The 18831-nt window shown below is 40.8% G+C and overlaps 1 protein-coding gene across 3 annotated transcripts in view; it reads left to right on the top strand.

Moving 5' to 3' along the window:
- The window catches only part of ppp3cca (protein phosphatase 3, catalytic subunit, gamma isozyme, a), a 31813-nt gene extending 13694 nt beyond the window's left edge, over positions 1–18119 (top strand). Inside the window, exons 4-14 of one of the 3 annotated variants that reach the window (XM_074637630.1) lie at positions 2101–2212; positions 4454–4599; positions 4839–4978; positions 6134–6211; positions 6301–6395; positions 6499–6624; positions 7560–7637; positions 8315–8399; positions 10785–10882; positions 12946–12972; positions 15613–18119. In XM_074637630.1, coding sequence (XP_074493731.1) covers positions 2101–2212; positions 4454–4599; positions 4839–4978; positions 6134–6211; positions 6301–6395; positions 6499–6624; positions 7560–7637; positions 8315–8399; positions 10785–10882; positions 12946–12972; positions 15613–15773 — 1146 coding nt within the window. In that variant the 3' untranslated portion in view covers positions 15774–18119. The remainder of the gene's footprint in view (positions 1–2100; positions 2213–4453; positions 4600–4838; positions 4979–6133; positions 6212–6300; positions 6396–6498; positions 6625–7559; positions 7638–8314; positions 8400–10784; positions 10883–12945; positions 12973–15612) is intronic. The other 2 variants (XM_074637631.1, XM_074637632.1) reach the window with 2 other exon arrangements.
- Positions 18120–18831: the final 712 nt, after the last annotated feature.

The raw sequence follows: 18831 nt of genomic DNA, 5'->3' as shown, positions 1-18831 counted from the left end.
TTAGTTGCAGGCATAAGTAATGATTATAGTCAGATAACTACAATATGAAATAGTCTGTATGGAGTAACTCTGTCTACATATCAGAAGAAGCAGCTTTGCAGCAGCAAACAAAACAAAAGAGCCAGAAGCTTCTTTCCATTTTCTCTCACGAGCAGAGCTGAACACTCTTCAGAGGAAGGCCACTGAGCTCACTTCAGCTACACAGAAGACAGATAGAGCAAAATGGATATCAGGATGTGGTTACCTTGGTAACATAAAGAGTCACTGTAGCCTCTTGAAGTAGCGTGTTACCTTTGCAGGCCAGCAATTTGCCAAAGTCTAAATTCAGTGCATGTGAGCAGCAATCCATTTCATTCTCTAAGCTGCCCATCTTTATCTCTCGAGTCCATCTCTAGACCCTCTCTCTGGGATCTCTGCCAGAACCTGGTCCAGGTCCCTGTACACACCAGGCACATCCTGGAGAGTGTGTGCATGTATGTGTCTGGGTTTGAGGTGTTCATGTCTGTCACACAAAGCTTTGTTGCCAAGTGCTTTATCTGCCTCCCCCACTCCAACACACACAGTGGCTGGGCTCTCATTAAAACCATGTCAGCCTGCAGCCTCTCAGAGCCATGTCCTTTTCTCTGCCTCCGCACATGAGAGATCAAGTCACACAGATTTACCTCCACTTCACACTTCACTGTTAGTCCAGGCTCCTCAATTCCTTTTATTTCTGCATTATCAGTTGTGTGGATACACACCTGCTGACTCTGGTTACCTTAATAATAGCAGGCCGTGGTTGGCTGGTGCATGTTAAAGTAGTGAGCAGTGCCTTATCTGAGCACTGAGGAGAGAGCAGGTTTCATTTGGATGGTAGAGTTGGCTGGATTTCTGGTTTTGCTGGTCCGGTCTGGCATTTGTCATCACGACACGATCTGGCAAATTAAAAAGTAGCCGACATCAGCAACCATACTGTATAATAATAATAATATGGCAAAAACGTAAAATGTCACAGAATGATGTAGGTTTTGGGAATACAGTGTAAATATAGTACACACAGCATTTTTAGCTTTATAAAATGTTTAACTATGTTGTATGTATTGCGCTGTAATGTAAAACATACAGACAACAGTATCTATCCATCAACACTCATGAACCTTTATTCCTTTGTCTATCTACAGCACCCATTTATTGTATTTGTACTGTTCGATAATGTAATGAACTGGGACTGGGTTTGTTATTTTATAACAGATGAGACAGGTGACAGATGGATCTTTTTGCAGGTTTATAAATTGAAAATGTGCAAACACGCTTTAAAAACAGATGTGCTCACAGCTGGCAGGTACCGTGAGGTGGTTGGCTTGCACGGTGTGGTTTTCTGTGTAACGATACGACAGATGCCTCTCTCATCCAGCAGCCTTGTTATGTTCATATAACGTTACCCTACGTTGTCTCTCACCGTCACGTCATCTACCGCTTTTTTCTTCCTCACTGTGGTACGGCCAGCAGCTCCCTCACCTCGATATCTCGCCGCATATCCATGTTTTTCTCTTCCGTCGTTCACCTCCGGTGTGTCTGAAAACATTCCTGCTGCCGTCCCACCGTTTGTGTATGAGCTACGGCGACCTGTGACAGTTACGTCACGGACTGTGCGCCCTCATTTGCAACCGAAGAGATTTGTCCCAACCCGTTTGTTAGCAACCCTGGTCCATGCCATTCACATCAAAATCGACCCTGGTCTGACCCACCCCTCGACCTGGGTCAAGAAGCCAAGTCAGTCAACGTGGGTTAACCCTTTCAGACATACAATCAACCCCGGTTGAGTCCTCGGTGTGAAAGGGGTATTTGTGTCAAAGAAAACAAAAACTGCGCCAATATGGCAACATTTTGGCAACAAAAGAGGTGATCTGAAAAACATTGACGAGGCAGGCAACGTGTGACATTCTGGTGCAGCTTCACTCTCTGCTACTTCTTCTTCTTCTTCTTCTTCTTCTTTAGTGTTTATTAAAAAGCGAATTATGCGAGCATGTTCACGGCTTTGACTTTCAAGGTCTGTGCATAATCATCCGTACACATCTTTGACTTTTCTGTCTCCCCTCTTCCCACTGTCTGTCCTCCCAGTGTGTTCTCTACCTCTGGTCGCTCAAGATCAACCACCCCTCCACACTCTTCCTCCTGCGTGGGAACCACGAGTGCCGACACCTCACCGAGTACTTCACCTTCAAACAGGAATGTAAGTGCAGTGCTTCTCTCAGCCTTGCGAAGGCCAGTCTGATGTGCTCTGTGAGTATCAATCAGGTTTTCAGGTCTCAGACACAGCTTGGGTATAAGGGCATGGCATGGTACTCACAGTGGAAGTGCAGGACCGATCTTGCAGATCAATTGATCATCCTTTCCACACACAACAGACACAAATGAGGAATTAAAACAGTGTAACTGTGAGGTGACTGACTCCTCTTAATAAAATTAACCAGCTTCCCAGAAAGAGGACGTGTTAGTCACGATCAGGAAGTCCCGTCACACGATGTGGCTCTTCATCAGTGTTACAGACTCTGCAGAGGAGATGAAGCCTTTTCATGTTGCAGACGATAAACTGCTGGAGCATGGAGAGCAGCCAGCCATGCTGATGTGTGTGTGTGTGTGTGTGTGTGTGTGTGTGTAGCAGGTGTGGAGGCATTAGTATGCAAACTCAGAAACAAAGACACTTTGGCAGACAGCAGAGACAACCTTGCCAGCTGCAAATAGATTTCACTCATTACATCCCCCACATACCACCTCATCATTACACACTGTACCACCGTTCAGTGGTCTAGGTGGTGGTCGTTTGGGGCAGGGTGTAATACTTACAGAATTAAATCTATTTTTTCATAGAGTGTGTGAACTAAAAGAGAAAGCAGTCGGGGTAAGAAAAAGAATAGATTCTTAGATGCATGGTGATTTTCTCGTGGAGATTCAGCATGGATACACAAAACTAAACTGACTAATCATTTCAGCAGTGTGGTATCACATTGGATCGTATTATAGACTCGTCCAGGAGATTAGGTATAGTAGTTGAACATGATTACTAGGGGTGGGGAAAAAAATCGATTCACCTATGTATTGCGTTTTTTGTTTTTTTTAAGATTTCTAAATAGATTTTTTAATGCCAGAATCGATTTATTTGAGTCTATGTGGAGGTAGAAGGAAGTTACTGCTTAATGAGTCTGAGTAATGTGACGTATCCGTCAACCAAAACAAACCACAGCGAGCCGAAAGGAGAAAGGAGAAAGTAGAAAACGGCGGAGGGTCTGCGTGGATACGACCTGCACCCTCCCGTTTTAAATCCAAAGTGGTAAACGCTACACATCCAGTAAAGTATGGAAACACTTTGGGTTTCACACATTGACAGGAAAAGCAGAGCTAGACATCACGGCTAAAGCTGCATGCTAACTCTGTCATGGACAGGAAACGTTATCATATTAGGTAGGTAGGTACTTTATTAATCCCCCGAGGGGAAATTTCTGAGTTACTGCAGCAATGATAGATCAAGCACACAACAAGAATAAGAATAGAATAAGAATAAATAAGATTGAAAATAGCAATTTCTAATGGTAAAAGAAAATGAAATTGATGTCATCATACGTCAACCATGAATGACTGCTTCCAGCCGACATATTGTAGTCAGTTTGGCTGCACATTACAGCAGCATTCACATCCATCACACTGTGTGTCAACTTGCTGTTCTCAGCGTGTGTGATGAATGGCCTCCAGCCGTTAAAAAACGTTAGATGAGTAGATCCCCTGAGAGGGAATCGCACTTTCTCTGACTGCAAAAACTACATTCGATCTCTTAATCCAGTGAGTATAGATAGGTGGGTGGCATTTTGTCTTCCCTCCTTAGAAGGATTAGGCAGAATTCAATATGAAGATGAATTGTTTGATGTATGAAGATTTTGTTTTATTTAAACATTTATTATCATTTATTCTTTAAAAAATGTCTACATCATTGTGTATACACACATGTAAGACAGACATTACAGTAAAAAGCATCCAGTCACTAAATAAAATGATAAAAGAGAGCTCATTTCAAGTACAAAGCTGTAACCTCCAGACTGTTCTCCATGACTTGAATGCAGCACTCACTTGGTATTGGAGTGTTGTCTTTAGTAACAGTCTTTACCACCCACATCACACTGTCCTGGCTGTGTCCTGGCTGCTCTCGCCCTATAAGGAGTGGACTTCCTCCTGCCCTAATCTGACCTGCAGTCGTTGTGCAAGTGACGCTGCCTGGAAACAATCATCTGTCCTACTACTCCTCTGCTGTCCTTCTCGCTCTGTTACTGCTTCACAACACATCTGACTAACCTTGATATCATATGAATAAGCAGATACAACGCATGTTTTGCCATTTGTGGCTGTATTTTGAAGTAGAATTACAGATTACTCTTATGTGGGATGAGCTACAAAAATGAATCCTATTTTGTGTTTGCTGCAGGTAAAATAAAATACTCTGAACGGGTGTATGACTCCTGTATGGAGGCCTTTGACTGCCTGCCCCTCGCTGCTCTGCTCAACCAACAGTTCCTGTGTGTACACGGCGGACTCTCACCAGAAATCAACTGCCTAGACGACATACGGAAAGTAAGTGATCAGTGTAATCACTGAAAAAGCACATCAGAAATCTTAAAACTGAAGATCTGTAAATTATTTTTATTTCCAATGTTTGTTTTTTGGGACTGAAATCAAATGACCTTTAAGTACTATTAGTTTGTATTGGCTGTTGCAGGTCATTCACCTTTATCACAGGGATCTTCTGCATGTAAGACTTCCATCTAAACCATACAGTATCTGTACTAAGTTTGTCTGTGTGTTTTCAACAGTTAGACAGGTTTAAAGAGCCTCCAGCATTCGGGCCAATGTGTGACCTGATCTGGGCTGACCCTGGTGAGGACTATGGCAGCGAAAAGACAACTGAACACTTCAACCATAACTCCGTCAGAGGCTGCTCTTACTTTTTCAGGTATTAGACAACATGCTGCAGCTGCACTTCTTCACTCTACGGGTGCACTAATACCAAACTCTCAGAACACAAACACATACAGCACTTCATTATAATAGAGACAATTTATTTTTTAGCAAAATGTATATGTTTGTGTCTCAAACAACTACGAAAAAAATGACAAATATTAATAAAGTAGAAAACCTGTGACCTGCATCACACGGGTTAGAGGATGTGGCTTCACTTTTTTGTAGGTCAACCAGCTTATTGAGGCACTTTGGCCCTCTCAGAGCATAAAAAATAGGTGCACACATTAAATATGACTTTTACAAAATAGGTTAACAGATGCAAACCGTGTGAGCACCTGCTCAGGTAAGCATGCCAATATGTTTATGTCAGGAGGCATTTTTTTTTTTAGCAAGCCCCTCGTAACTGGCTGATGACTGCTGATAATGGGCATTCAATCGGCTCATATCATTCGAAGACAGTGCCGATTTAATGATGCAACCGATTTGGTAAATCACTGCTAGTAAACTAGCTGGTAGTACTAGGAAGGACTTTACACACAAACTTGATAATAAATGTACAAATAGCTGGTTTCAATCAAATCCTATCCTGGTCTGAAATCCAATATGAAAAGTGCTAAATGTCAGAAAGAAACCATTTATTTTAGCCTGATGTCGACCGATGAAATGTTGATTGTCTACTCGTTCCTCTTGCTCATTCTAAATATTGATTAGTATGGCGGTGAAAGAAGGGAACACAGTAAAAACCCTCACATAGCCTCATCCAGCTGAGCTCGTCTGCTCTCTGGTTGTAGTCTCAAGCTTCTGGAGAGGCCAGCAGGATCTTTAAACCCCTCGCTCAACAGGCCAGAGCGCACGGCATGCTAACAATAGATATGAACGCATCCATAGGCAAACAACAGTCAGTGAAGTCAGAGGTGGCCTCGTGCTGTTCCTTTTATTGGTTTAAGTTTGTAATAAACAAAGCGGCGGTAGCCGAGTGGGTACATCGCACGGCATATAACCGTTACCATTACATCCCAGGTTCGATTCTGGCCTTGGGACCTTTGTTGTGTGTCATACCCCTCCAATTAATATTCCAGTTCACTCCCATTCTGACCTCCGCTCAGTGTTTTAACAGGCCTGTCTCTCTCTCTGTTTTTTTTTTCAGTTACTCAGCAGTCTGTGACTTTTTGGTAAATAATAACTTGCTGTCAGTAATAAGAGCCCATGAAGCACAGGATGCAGGGTGAGTAGGGTTACATCTTTTTGATTCATTTCCAGCATATTATAGTGTAGAATATGTTGATGAGTGTTTTTGTGTGTTTGGCCTAACAGGTATCGGATGTACAGAAAAAGCCAGACGACAGGCTTCCCTTCATTAATCACAATCTTTTCAGCTCCAAATTACCTAGACGTCTACAACAACAAAGGTTTCTTTGTCTTTTCTTCTCTCTCGTTGTGTTGTGTTCTTGTGTTTACCAGGCTTCAGTCCTTGAATCTCTCCTCCCATCTCTTTCCCTCTGTCAATCCTAGCTGCTGTATTAAAATATGAGAACAACGTGATGAACATCCGACAGTTCAACTGCTCCCCCCACCCTTACTGGTTGCCCAACTTCATGGATGTCTTCACATGGTCTTTGCCTTTTGTTGGAGAGAAAGGTACATTTCTTGTTTCATTGAAACAAATGCAGAATGGAAGGCCAAAAATAAAGTCTGTGTTGAGTTGCCTGTTAGTTCATTGATTTTTTGGAATCAGACTCACCCACAAACAGATTTGTATGTCTCCACGCCGGCGAGAGCCGTGGCCCGAGGCATTATGTCTTCTGTTTTTGTGTGTATACATTCTTGAGAATGCGATATCTCAGGAACACCTGGAGGGAATCTCTTCAAATTTGGCACAAACGTCCACTTGGACTCAAGGATGAAGTGGTTAGAATTTGGTGGTCAAAAGGTCACTCTGAGCTCACAGTTTGCTATAACTTAAGAATTCAAATGCTAATTATGACAATTTCACACAAATGTCTAACAGGATAAAGTGATGAAGTGATGACACTTTGGGCAGACATGGATAGGCATACAACCGCGAGGCGGTAATTCTAGTTTTATCTATGAAGTTAATGTTTTTCCATGTGTTAGTCCATTTACTAAATATGAAAAGTGTGCCACTGTGAAACGGAACATGTGTCCGCAAAAAGGGAACCTTTGTAAACCAAAAAGCTAAAAATTTACATTAACCCAACTATTTATTTGTTACTGCATGATTTTTCCCCTGTGGTATTTTGGGGACTTTCCAGTTAAAGGCTCTTTATTGTACGTATGTATTTATGATTCCATAGCTGCCTGTTGAAATTCAGGAAATAAAAAAAGGTTATATTTGAGGATGACATTCAGACATACTGTTAAATTACATAAATATATATCCCTTTAGACAATTCTGAGTCAGTTTCCACCTCATCACAACCATTTGAATGTATCACTTCATGAAAGTGTTCTTTTCCAGACAAAAAGTGGAAGCAACATGAAGTCAGTCAGGGTCACAGAAACCTGCCTCTTTTGTTCCAGTCTCCAGTTTAATGTGTCTTCTGTCCCCACAGTGACGGAGATGCTGGTGAATGTACTGAACATCTGCTCTGACGATGAGCTCATGTCGGAGGGAGACGACCAGTATGAAGGTAAAATTGAGAGAGCAAAAACTCGATGCAGACGGCCTGATACTCGTTATAAGTTATCATTTATAATAATAATTGTTATTATTAATGCCCAGGTTTTAGTATATATTCTCGGTGTACTGTGATGTTTTTTTAGACATTACCATTCTGGCAAGAAAATCTGGAAAAATGGGAATATTTCACAATCTGTGTGATAATTAAAAAATTTAAAGATGTGTGTCAGCACTGAATGGCGGTTACTGCTTGCTTCAGTCTGAAAATACATAAATAAATATATATAGTAAGTAGTCTGTAGTCTGTTCATCTGCTTGGGTTGTAGATTTTCTCTGGTTCTGTTCTCTTATTCTGTAAATTGCATTTTCAGTTTTGTTTTTAATTTGGATGGATTGAAAATGAGCACACACTTAATTGACAAAGCATGCTGGGAGCTGTACTTTTCATGAGAGGCGATTTATACGCCACAGTCTATGTCCCACATGTGTGATGTTGATGAGGGAGTTGTGCTCCCTGGAGTACAGCCGCTATGCTTTGAAACACACCATTAAACCCTCAGTTCATCATCCGTTCATCCTTTGTTCTCTTCCACGAGGCTTTTATGCAACGTATTGTTCATTTGAAGTAAAGGCTGTAATCAGCAGTATTGAATAGTCAAGATGGTAAACTGTCTTAACTTGTTCCAGGTGGATCCTCAGCGATGCGTAAGGAGGTGATCCGAAACAAGATTCGCGCTGTGGGGAAAATGGCCCGAGTCTTCTCCGTCCTCAGGTCTGACCCCGTCATTAACCCTCTGATCTACCTCCTCCTCTCTCATGATAACACTCAAACGGGAAAAGGCTTCTGTACATGTATACTGTATATGGGTCACAATGAGCTCAGTGGGGTGGAGAGGGTCAACATTACCAAACTGAACTGCAGGCCACCACAGGGCAGGGAAGATGCAGGAGACGAATGAATGGAGTCAGATGAGTGCACTATGAAGTTGTATTTGAAAACACAGTGTTGCCCGCAAGGATAAATGAGCGGGCACGAGATGAGTCACGATACACCTAGACTAACCTAGACGTGTAATGCTAAGTTTTTACAACGATACGATTCAAGGACGATATTCAGCTCATCTAGAGCGGTACGATACGATATAATGATAGTTGGCTCATCTAGAGCGGTACGATACGATATAATGATAGTTGGCTCATCTAGAGCGATACGATATGATTCAGGGACGATATTTGCCTCATCTAGAGCGATACAATAAGATTCAAGGACGATATTCGGCTCATCTAGAGTGATACGATATGATTCAAGGACGCTATTCAGCTCATCTAGAGCGATTCGATACAATTCAAGGACGATATTCGGCTCATCTAGAGTGATACGATATGATTCAAGGATGATATTCGGCTCATCTAGAGCGATACGATATGATTCAAGGATGATATTCGGCTCATCTAGAGCGATACGATATGATTCAAGGATGATATTCGGCTCATCTAGAGCGATACGATATGATTCAAGGACGATATTCGGCTCATCTAGAGCGATACGATATGATTCAAGGACGATATCCGGCTCATCTAGAGCGATACGATTCAAGGACGCTATTCAGCTCATCTAGAGCGATACGATATGATTCAAGGACGCTATTCGGCTCATCTAGAGCAATTCGATACGATTCAAGGACGATATTCGGCTCATCTAGAGCGATTCGATAAGATTCAAGGACGCTATTCGGCTCATCTAGAGCGATACAATACAATTCAATGATACATAATTTGATACAGTAACTTTTTTTTGCCAAAAATTCAATCAGTGTGGCTGTGAAATAATTAGCTGATACTGGACAGTGCAGGTCAGGATTTCTTAGTTTCTCTTGTAAGGGATAAATCAATTCTGGATATAAACAAGTGAACACAACAATTAATGGCAAATACATACAGCTTTTATTTGAAATAATAAAAAGTGCAACTTCAGGACGCACAGGCTTCAGTTCTCAAGATACAAGGCAGTGCAATATTTAACAAAAAAATTAAATAAACCAACTTCTATTCAAGTGAAATGAACATTGGTTTAACCTGCTGCTTCTGTTCTCATTTTCAGTATAAACGGCAGAGCAATAATATTGGCGTCTCGGTAGGTGCGTGGAAAGACTGGTCATGTTGCCGTTGTATTTTATCTGGCCTTTGCATATTCTGCAAGCAGCGAGCGATTTATCAAGGACATCTCCCTTTTTGCAAAGGCCAAAATCTTTCCACACGCAGGACCTCAAACACAGCTTGAAAATCTCTTCCTCGCCATCAGCCTGCTTTGTTTTGTTGTCATATTTCTGAGATGACGTCATACACAGGGAGCGTGAACCGGAGTACCGTTTAACATTTCTTTACTATCAAAAGTGCTAAAAAATACATACATATAACGTTAAACACAAGGTGCAAATTCTTAGTATCGATACAATCGATTATTTACCTTGCAAATCGATTTTATATCGATATACGTGTAGTATATCTATACATGTAGTTGAATCGTAGGAATATAAATCAATACATCGATGTAGTAGATGAATCGTTACACCCCTAACTTAGACTGTATAATGACATTATTTTTGCTGCTACCTTGTCACACTGCTGCTAGTGCAGCCTGTCGGTCAGACCGGTGCATCTGGGTGAATGGCATAAAACTGTGAAATAAACTGTGAAATAAATAAGAAAAAAGAAATCCAGATGTCACATTTGTGACGGGTTTAACTTTGACACCATTCCTTTGCAAGATGAATATAATGTACATTTCAGTTGTTAATCCCAGTTTCTTTTGACGCGGTAGAGGAGACACAGATGTATAATATGAACATTCAAGCGTGTTAACATCTCAACACTAGTAAGCAATCTTTAAAAATATTGCTTCAGCTGCTAAAATTGACACAAGTTGTCAGTGACCCACTTCCAGAAGTAGGACACATGTTAGCGGTTTGGCTCGAGGCATTTAGAGCTGACAGTCTATCACTCTGCCAACACAGTGAGCGGGCACCGGTTAAATGTCCAGTGATGATTGACCTTATGAGCTCTCGGTTACAGAACGGCCTTCGTAACCACCAGGTGTGCGTGCTGCCCTGCTTGCTGAAGCGTAATGTGTCTACTCTGTGTTCTGTTTGTGGACTAGGGAGGAAAGCGAGAATGTGTTAACACTCAAAGGCCTCACCCCGACTGGAACTCTTCCTGTAGGAGTGTTGTCAGGGGGAAAGCAAACCTTACAGACTGGTAAGTGTCTTTTATACTCACTAACTCTCTTATTAAGCATGTGGGGGGGTTTTAAGTATTTGCTGTGAGCAAACATTTTGTCTTTTCTTCATGACAAGAGGGGGTGTTACTGTGCACGATTTACTCCTCCTCTAGCACCTCCATACAGAAAAATACACAGGATACTAGGTAAAACAGTAACACTATTTATAACACCTTTTCCTGCATTAGCCATACCCAAAAGTAAAGATGCATAAAGCTGGGAATATGCTTATTCACTTTCTTGCTGAGAGTTAGATGAGAGGATTGATGCCTGGCTCTGTCCAAAGATAACACAATGGGCCTACCAGCACCTCTAAAGCTCACTAGTTAACACGTTATATAACGTTTGTATAATCCGTAAAGTGTAAAAACAACAATTTTGCCATTTTATGTGCCGTGCTTTTTCTTGGCGGATGGCAGGAACTTTCTGAAGTCTCCACTAGTTGTCTCTGGTTGGACAGAGCCTGTTTTTAGTCTTTAAGCAAAGCTAGGCTAAGCTAATCACCTGCTAGCTCCAGCTCATATTTTACTGCACAAACGTGAGTGGTATCAATTTTTACATCTAACTCTTTCATGAAGCAAATAATCTCCGAAAATATTGAAGTTTGTTTCTTATTCCTATATGTTTATTTCCAGCGCAGTTACAGTTTGATGTCATAAAATGTTCACATCTTTGAAAAGCATCACAGCAAAACCAGAGGAAACACTGCTGTCTGTCCTCACATCCACTTTAGGTAGACTAGCTTCCCCCGTCCTGCTCCTCCCTTTGAAGGGTTCTAGATCAATGACAGCATGCCCACCACAGGAAGCACTGGCTAGACTTTGACTCCAGCCCCCCACCATCTATGCAGCAACAGTTTTCAGGCTCAGCTGTTGGCTGGCTGGTCGGGGGAGGTCAGCCTGTCACCTGGAAGTGACCACTGACCCTCTGATCTAAAGGTCAGCGCCCGGTCTCGCCCGCCGAGAGGACACGCTGGGAGTCACGCTTTGTCTCACTGGAGGCTTTACAGAAGTTGCGGAGAACCACATGTCGGTGACCTTTTGGAGAATGTCATTGTCAATGTCCGCTCCCCCCAGCCACAGCTTTCTGATCAGTTAGGCCGGTTCGAACAAAGGACGTGATTGTGTATTTTTGTTCATCCTTCTTCACTTAGTTTTTCCCACATAGTTTTTGAAGCTACTTGAAGCGCTGCTCACTGATCTTTGAATGCTGGTTCTATGAGAGGAAACAGCCAGTGCATGAATTAAGCCCTGAACCCCTTATTAAGGACACTAAAGATTCAGTGCAGGCTTGCTGACAAACACAAGTGTTTCCACAAGTGTCACCAATAACAAAGCACCTCATAATGCACTGCTGCATCTGCAGGCCTCTACATTAGTACAGCTCTCATTCATCTTGAATGCATAGCTATTTCTCTGAGAAATGAGATTTCATGCACTGAGATGACTTTCTTCATTTAGAGATTTAATTAGATGATTCAGATATTCTATACACCTGCACATCCAATAGGACGTGAATATGGTTTGTGTAATCAAATATGAAGAATTCCAAAATGCCAAACATCCATTTTAAAGGAGAAATATTCCTCATGTAAAGTTCACCACTGAGAATTTCTACTCAATTATGAATGTACAAATGTGTCGTCCAGGCGTGGTCCCGGCGTGGTCATTGCTACGCATCTCGCCCTGGCCCTGGCCCTGGCCCCGGCCTTAGACTCTTAGTGCTCAGCCAAATCCCCCCTCAGCTCTCCACACCTAAGTCCTCGTGACCCTTTAACACCAACACCATCTTAAATCTCCAACAGGCTTCTTCTCTCTAACCGTCCCGCCCACTAACTAACATGTTTTGATGGCATTTTTTTTTTTTTTTTACAGCTGCTCTGATTTTTGCATCCGTAATGACTGTGCCACATGTGTTGGCCTGTATTCCCCTGTTTATCACACCGCGGTTTACCGTTTGATTATTACTGTTGTACTTGCTGTCTCTGGCTGTCTTTGATGACTCCCTTTTTTCCTTCCTTCCTCAACTCCTATTAACATAGCAACGATTGAGGCAGCTAAAGCACAAGGTACGCATGGCTGTCAGGCTCATATCTCACGTCTTTGTTTTGTGTGTGTTGTTCACCCTTTTAAACATACTGTAATCCCCACCCTTAAAATCACTCTTCTTTTAGTGTCCCCACTGTTTTTAATATCACTGATTATTGTGTTACTCTATATAACTTTATTGCTGGTTGCTCTTGCATTATCAGTGCCTGTTGGTTCTATCATTTAGCACTTTTCATATACTAGGTGGCAGTCAAGCAATAAAAGAATCATAGATAAGATATGAATGACATGAATTGAAAAGAAGCTTGCGTAAGACTAACACTAGTACAACGAACAATAACTGTTTTTAGGTGCAACAGTGACATGAGATGGTCTATTTAAATGCATTTAAAGAAGTACTTTTAAACACCAGCCTTAGTTGAAACAGGCTTGAGTCAGTGTACATCAGGAAAGTGAAGCCCATGCTACAGAGGGCTAGTTATGTGTATCAGGTTTAGGACCTGGCTTGTTTTTTGTTGACAAGTATACCCCGGTTGTGGTCACATGGGTTTTTCTTGCAAAGCGTGGCTCCCCACACAGAGAAAAGCTCGCTAAGACCTGGCTAAGATAAGACCAGGGACATCCCTGCCGGGGACATTTTCTGAAGCTAATCTTGTTAGACCATTTGGCTGTTGCTACACTTTCCGCCCCTTCTGGTTGATAGTGGCAGTTAATGGGCCTCAGCCATGAGAATCATTTATTTGATCAAATACATAAAATGTAAAAGATTTAGTCCCGATTTCGTTGGTGCAGAACACATCAACAGATAGAAGAGTACAGTACAGTACAGTATATCCTCGCAGACAGAGCAAAGGGCCGGTGTGTTCAGGCAGCATAACTTAGTGGTTCCCAACCTTTTTTGTCTGATAAAATTTAATTATCAGTGATTAGGTTGGTTTTATTAAGTTTCCATTCTACTACTACCACTTAAAGTGGAAGAAGCTCGACCTCTCAATGATGTATCTGTTACTATTAGCTATCTATCTCATTGTTTAATCATGAGTTTTAGCTACGTATTCCCACTGTTTGTCCATCACTTTTGGCTAATTATTTTGACTGTTTATTAATTTTTTGGCTAATTAATTTAACTGTCTGTCCATCACTTTTAGTTAAATATTTTAACTGTTTGTCCATCATTTTAGCTAAATATTTTATCTGTTTGTCCATCACTTTTAGCTAAATGTTTTATCTGTTTGTCCATCACTTTTAGCTAAATGTTTTATCTGTTTGTCCATCACTTTTAGCTAAATGTTTTAGCTGTTTTGTCTATCACTTTTAGCTAAATGTTTTAGCTGTTTGTCTATCACTTTTAGCTAAATATTTTAACCGTTTGTCTATCACTTTTAGCTAAATGTTTTATCTGTTTGTCCATCACTTTTAGCTAAATGTTTTAGCTGTTTTGTCTATCACTTTTAGCTAAATATTTTATCTGTTTGTCCATCACTTTTAGCTAAATGTTTTAGCTGTTTTGTCTATCACTTTTAGCTAAATATTTTATCTGTTTGTCCATCACTTTTAGCTAAATGTTTTAGCTGTTTTGTCTATCACTTTTAGCTAAATATTTTATCTGTTTGTCCATCACTTTTAGCTAAATGTTTTAGCTGTTTTGTCTATCACTTTTAGCTAAATATTTTATCTGTTTGTCCATCACTTTTAGCTAAATGTTTTAGCTGTTTTGTCTATCACTTTTAGCTAAATATTTTATCTGTTTGTCCATCACTTTTAGCTAAATGTTTTAGCTGTTTTGTCTATCACTTTTAGCTAAATATTTTAGCTGTTTGTCCATCACTTTTGGTTATTTTTTCCCACTATTTATTCATTTCTTGTTTGTCCATCATTTTAAGCTAATCATTTTAGCTGTCCATCACTTTCAGATAATTATTTCAGCTGCAAACACGTAAATGCCTTTAATCTAACTATTTAAATTATATATCCATTACTTTCAGTTACCTGTTTTGACTTCTATGTGCGCTTGCTAACTGGTTTTCATGCACACTCAATCACAACACTTAGCTTTAAGGTATTCCAACTGACACTGAGATTTGTGTACTGTGCAGTCAGTATAGCTAGGCTAGCAAGCTTACTGGTTATTATGGCAGTAAATGTACTAATGGTCAGCATCGCACCGATTTATAGAACTATTTGGATGTCTATTTTTCTCTGAATTACAAATATGTGAATATATTTCTTTGATCAAATCTTAATTGGCAGCTGCAGACGTAGCCTCAGTGCTTCATGTCACATATGTCATGTCACTTGTAAATCCACCTGTAAAACCTTCACCTCAGAGTGTTCATTCTAAGTTCAAGTTGACAATTGAAATGATTGAAGAGTATTTCTGAACAGTCTCTTACTCGTTTTCTGTCTGGTTTCCTTTCGGCCGTTTCGGGACATTACCGTAAGTCTACAAAGTGTGAGGTGTTTCTATTGTTGTAGCTTGTTTACCTGTGCATGTGTTGTATTCACTGTATTGTGCTAGGTTGATATTGTGTTTTGTGTTTATGAAATTCCACAAGGAATTCCCTTTTTGATTGCGGCAAATGAAACAGCTAAAGAATAAAGTTTACAACGAGTAGTAGAGAAATTACTCAAGATCATTTTTCTCTTTGGTGTCTCTTCAGCCATTCAAGGCTTCTCTCCCACGAGGAAGATTCGTAACTTCGAGGAGGCACGCGGCCTGGACAGGGTAAACGAGAGGATGCCACCGCGCAAAGATAGCCAGCAGCCAGACGGCACCACGATCAACACCAACACCCCCAACAAGAATGGCACTGATGGATAGGCAACAGAAACACCAGCCTCCCAATCTTCACACAGCCCACAGCCCCTGACTCATAGCCTCCAACCACTCTCTCTTTCAGTCTCTCTCTCCCTCCGTCTCCTCTACTGAAGCTGCCCGTCCATCTTCTGCTCGCCCGCCAACGGGCGGCAAAAGTTAGCGGATACATCGGTAGATAAAAACAAAAGGAGGCCACAGCGCTGGGAAAACACTTCCAGCTGCTGAAAAAAACATGCGATGTGTTATTTGGGGAGAAAATATTTCATAAAGATTAAATATGTTAGATATATTGTTTAATAGCAACAAATCATTCAATGTCACATTTTGCAGTCGCAGTGGATACTGCACACTGACGTCCTTACTTATACAGGGCACAATTATGAAAAAGGTTATTTTATAAATTAATTATAAATTGATACAGATAGGTACAGCCTTTGTTATCCAGGAGTTTTAGTCACTTTACGTATTTTGTATTGCTGTTCTCCATGTGTTGGTAAGGGATAAATATGAAGTACGAATACTGTAGCCTCGACCGCCTCGTCTGGATCTTGCAGCGTTGTTGGCAAGACAATTTGTGGCTCTTGAGGTTCTACACAGTGAAGTGTTTGCTTATATGTGTGTCATTTGAAAGATACATGATGTTTGTATTGAGAGGTAAAAAAAAAAAAAAAAAAAGAATAAGGGAAGTAAATTATATCCGAACAATTATTACAAATTAATATTTTATACTTGAAGGAGAAATTTAATGAAGACTTGAAGTCTTATTTTTAAATTTTCCACGAAACTTTGACGAATCCTCGGAAGATGCTGAATGGTTCAGTATTTTGTTCACTTCCACGGTAACAAACATTTTCTTCCTGTATTATAATTTGTGAACGAAGCGTTTCACACTTCCTTCTCTAAAGTGGAGGGTTAATGCTTTTGTGTGCAATGATAGTTGCTGTTGCTGGCTGTTCTGTGCTGGTTAAAGACTTGTGTTCACTTGATGGCGACTAGGATGTTCTCGCTCCGCTAAACCAAAAAAAAGGGAAACGCAGTACAACACGTCTTCTTCTTCTTCTTCTATCACCACGAGCAGAGCTGCCAATACTCCCACGTCCCGGTTGGAAGCACTTCTTCTTCTCAAGCATGAAGTTTAAAAGCCGACCTCTCTGGGGTTGAGCTCTGCGCATGAAGATTACCAGAAAACCAACGGACAGAAAAGGACAAGTTTCTCTCTTCAGTTGTCATTGTGGACAAAAGAGGACATATATTTGCTCAAGAAAGCAGAGGAACTGCTGGCCATACTGTCCTCAAACAGACTGATTGCTCATTATTGCTTTGGAAATGTCGGTGTATTTAACAGAATTATGGCAGTTTGATTTGTGTTTTATTGTCAGGGTGTGCTTTTTTGGGCTTTCCTTTGTTTCTAAAAGCTGTATCAGTGTCTCCATCTACTGTTGATTATACAGAATGCAGATGGTTTTTTGAATTGTTATAACCGTGCGCATCAAATAAGGGAAACATTTGACATTGAGTGAAACGACAGCTCTTTGACGACGCTGTAGTCGGACACAATGGACTGAGTCATTCCCCTCGGCAGGGATGATACTATAAAAGGTACAGCTGTCTATCAAGGCCTAAGAGTACTGTAATCATCTCAACCACGGCTGACTCACACATACAGTACATTAGTTTTTACAACAGGTGGTCAAACCAAGATGGGGACTATTAACGCTTGCTGGTGTGTATTTGCTTTTTCTGCTCTGCAGTATTCAGCCGTTCAACTCTCTTCTGGTCTCCACCCACTCCCAACCCTTTAAGACGTGCTTTTACTAAGACACACGACCAACTGGTGCTTCGACACACCTGACTGTAACTCTGTTGTCTTTTTTTGTCACTCAACAAAAGGTGAGGAAATAACCTTTAAGATTTGATATTCTCTTGTGAATTTACCCTCTTTTTTTTTTTCTTTTTTTTAAAAATGAGGCGTTTGCACTCGTGTGCCATACCACCTCGGCCACACATGTCAAGATCTGTATGTGTGTGTGTGTGTGTGTGTGCGTGCGGATGGTGAGCGGTGTTTTTAAATCACACATGATTTATGATTCAATGTCGGTAATATTAATCTTGATATCCTTAAAATTTCCAAAATATTGTTGTTTGCCGTTATGTTCAGTAGACTTCCTGAAGATTTAAGTATTTGGGTTTACATTCATAACTGTGATGTTAAAAAATTTGTTTTTAAAGGTAAGGCTTTATTGGGTGAGCCATACAGTATACTGACCTCCTGTTAGGTCCTGTTACATATCTCGCAGAATGTAAAAAAATAAATATTGTTCATTAAGAATCTTATAATAGCTGTAAAAAGGGGTGGAAAAAAAAAACTGTACCGTATTTGTCATGCGAGGCCATGAAATCTTTTACGTAGATGTATCACTTGAAAGAAAAGAATAAAATTCAAATACAGTGTTTTATTTGACACGTCTTGGATGTTGGTTATTGTTATTTTACTTAAAAGTGCATGTTGGTTCATGTGAGCGTGCTCCACGGCCGCAGCTCTGCACTGCTCTCATACGGCGGTTACAGCTCATAACGCCGTCCCGACCCACGCCGTCGTCATGGAAGCGTAGGGCCCACCCTCCGGTTCCCGTCGCCATGTTGAGAGCCGTGTGGAGGCAAAATAAATGATCTGAATTACAAATTTAGCACCTTTTAAAAGCTGCATCCCATCATTTTGAGCTTCGGCGCCTCTCAATAAGCGTGTCTGAATTGTGATGTCTTCTTTCTGATGTGATAATCCAGGACATCGGCGTGTTTCCAGGTCGTTCTGCTGCGTTGATGCAGCTTCAAGACAAATGTGTTTTTCATAAAAGTGCAGCTTTAAGATTTAGTTTTTTGCAAACAATGCTTTTGTACAAAATAAGGTTTATTTCCCATTATTAATTTACATTAAACATTTCTGTTTTCAAAACTTTTTTCAGTGACGCATCATACATGTAGACATCTTGCTTGGACAGTCAGGAGTTTGATGCATTGCTCGAGGGCGGTTAAAGCAGAGAGTAGTAATATTCAGTCAAAG

Source organism: Sebastes fasciatus, chromosome 6 (assembly GCF_043250625.1).
Source record: "Sebastes fasciatus isolate fSebFas1 chromosome 6, fSebFas1.pri, whole genome shotgun sequence".
In the NCBI taxonomy this organism is placed as follows: domain Eukaryota; kingdom Metazoa; phylum Chordata; class Actinopteri; order Perciformes; family Sebastidae; genus Sebastes; species Sebastes fasciatus.
Note: the sequence above shows the minus strand (reverse complement) of the source record. Positions and strands in the feature narration are given on the sequence as shown.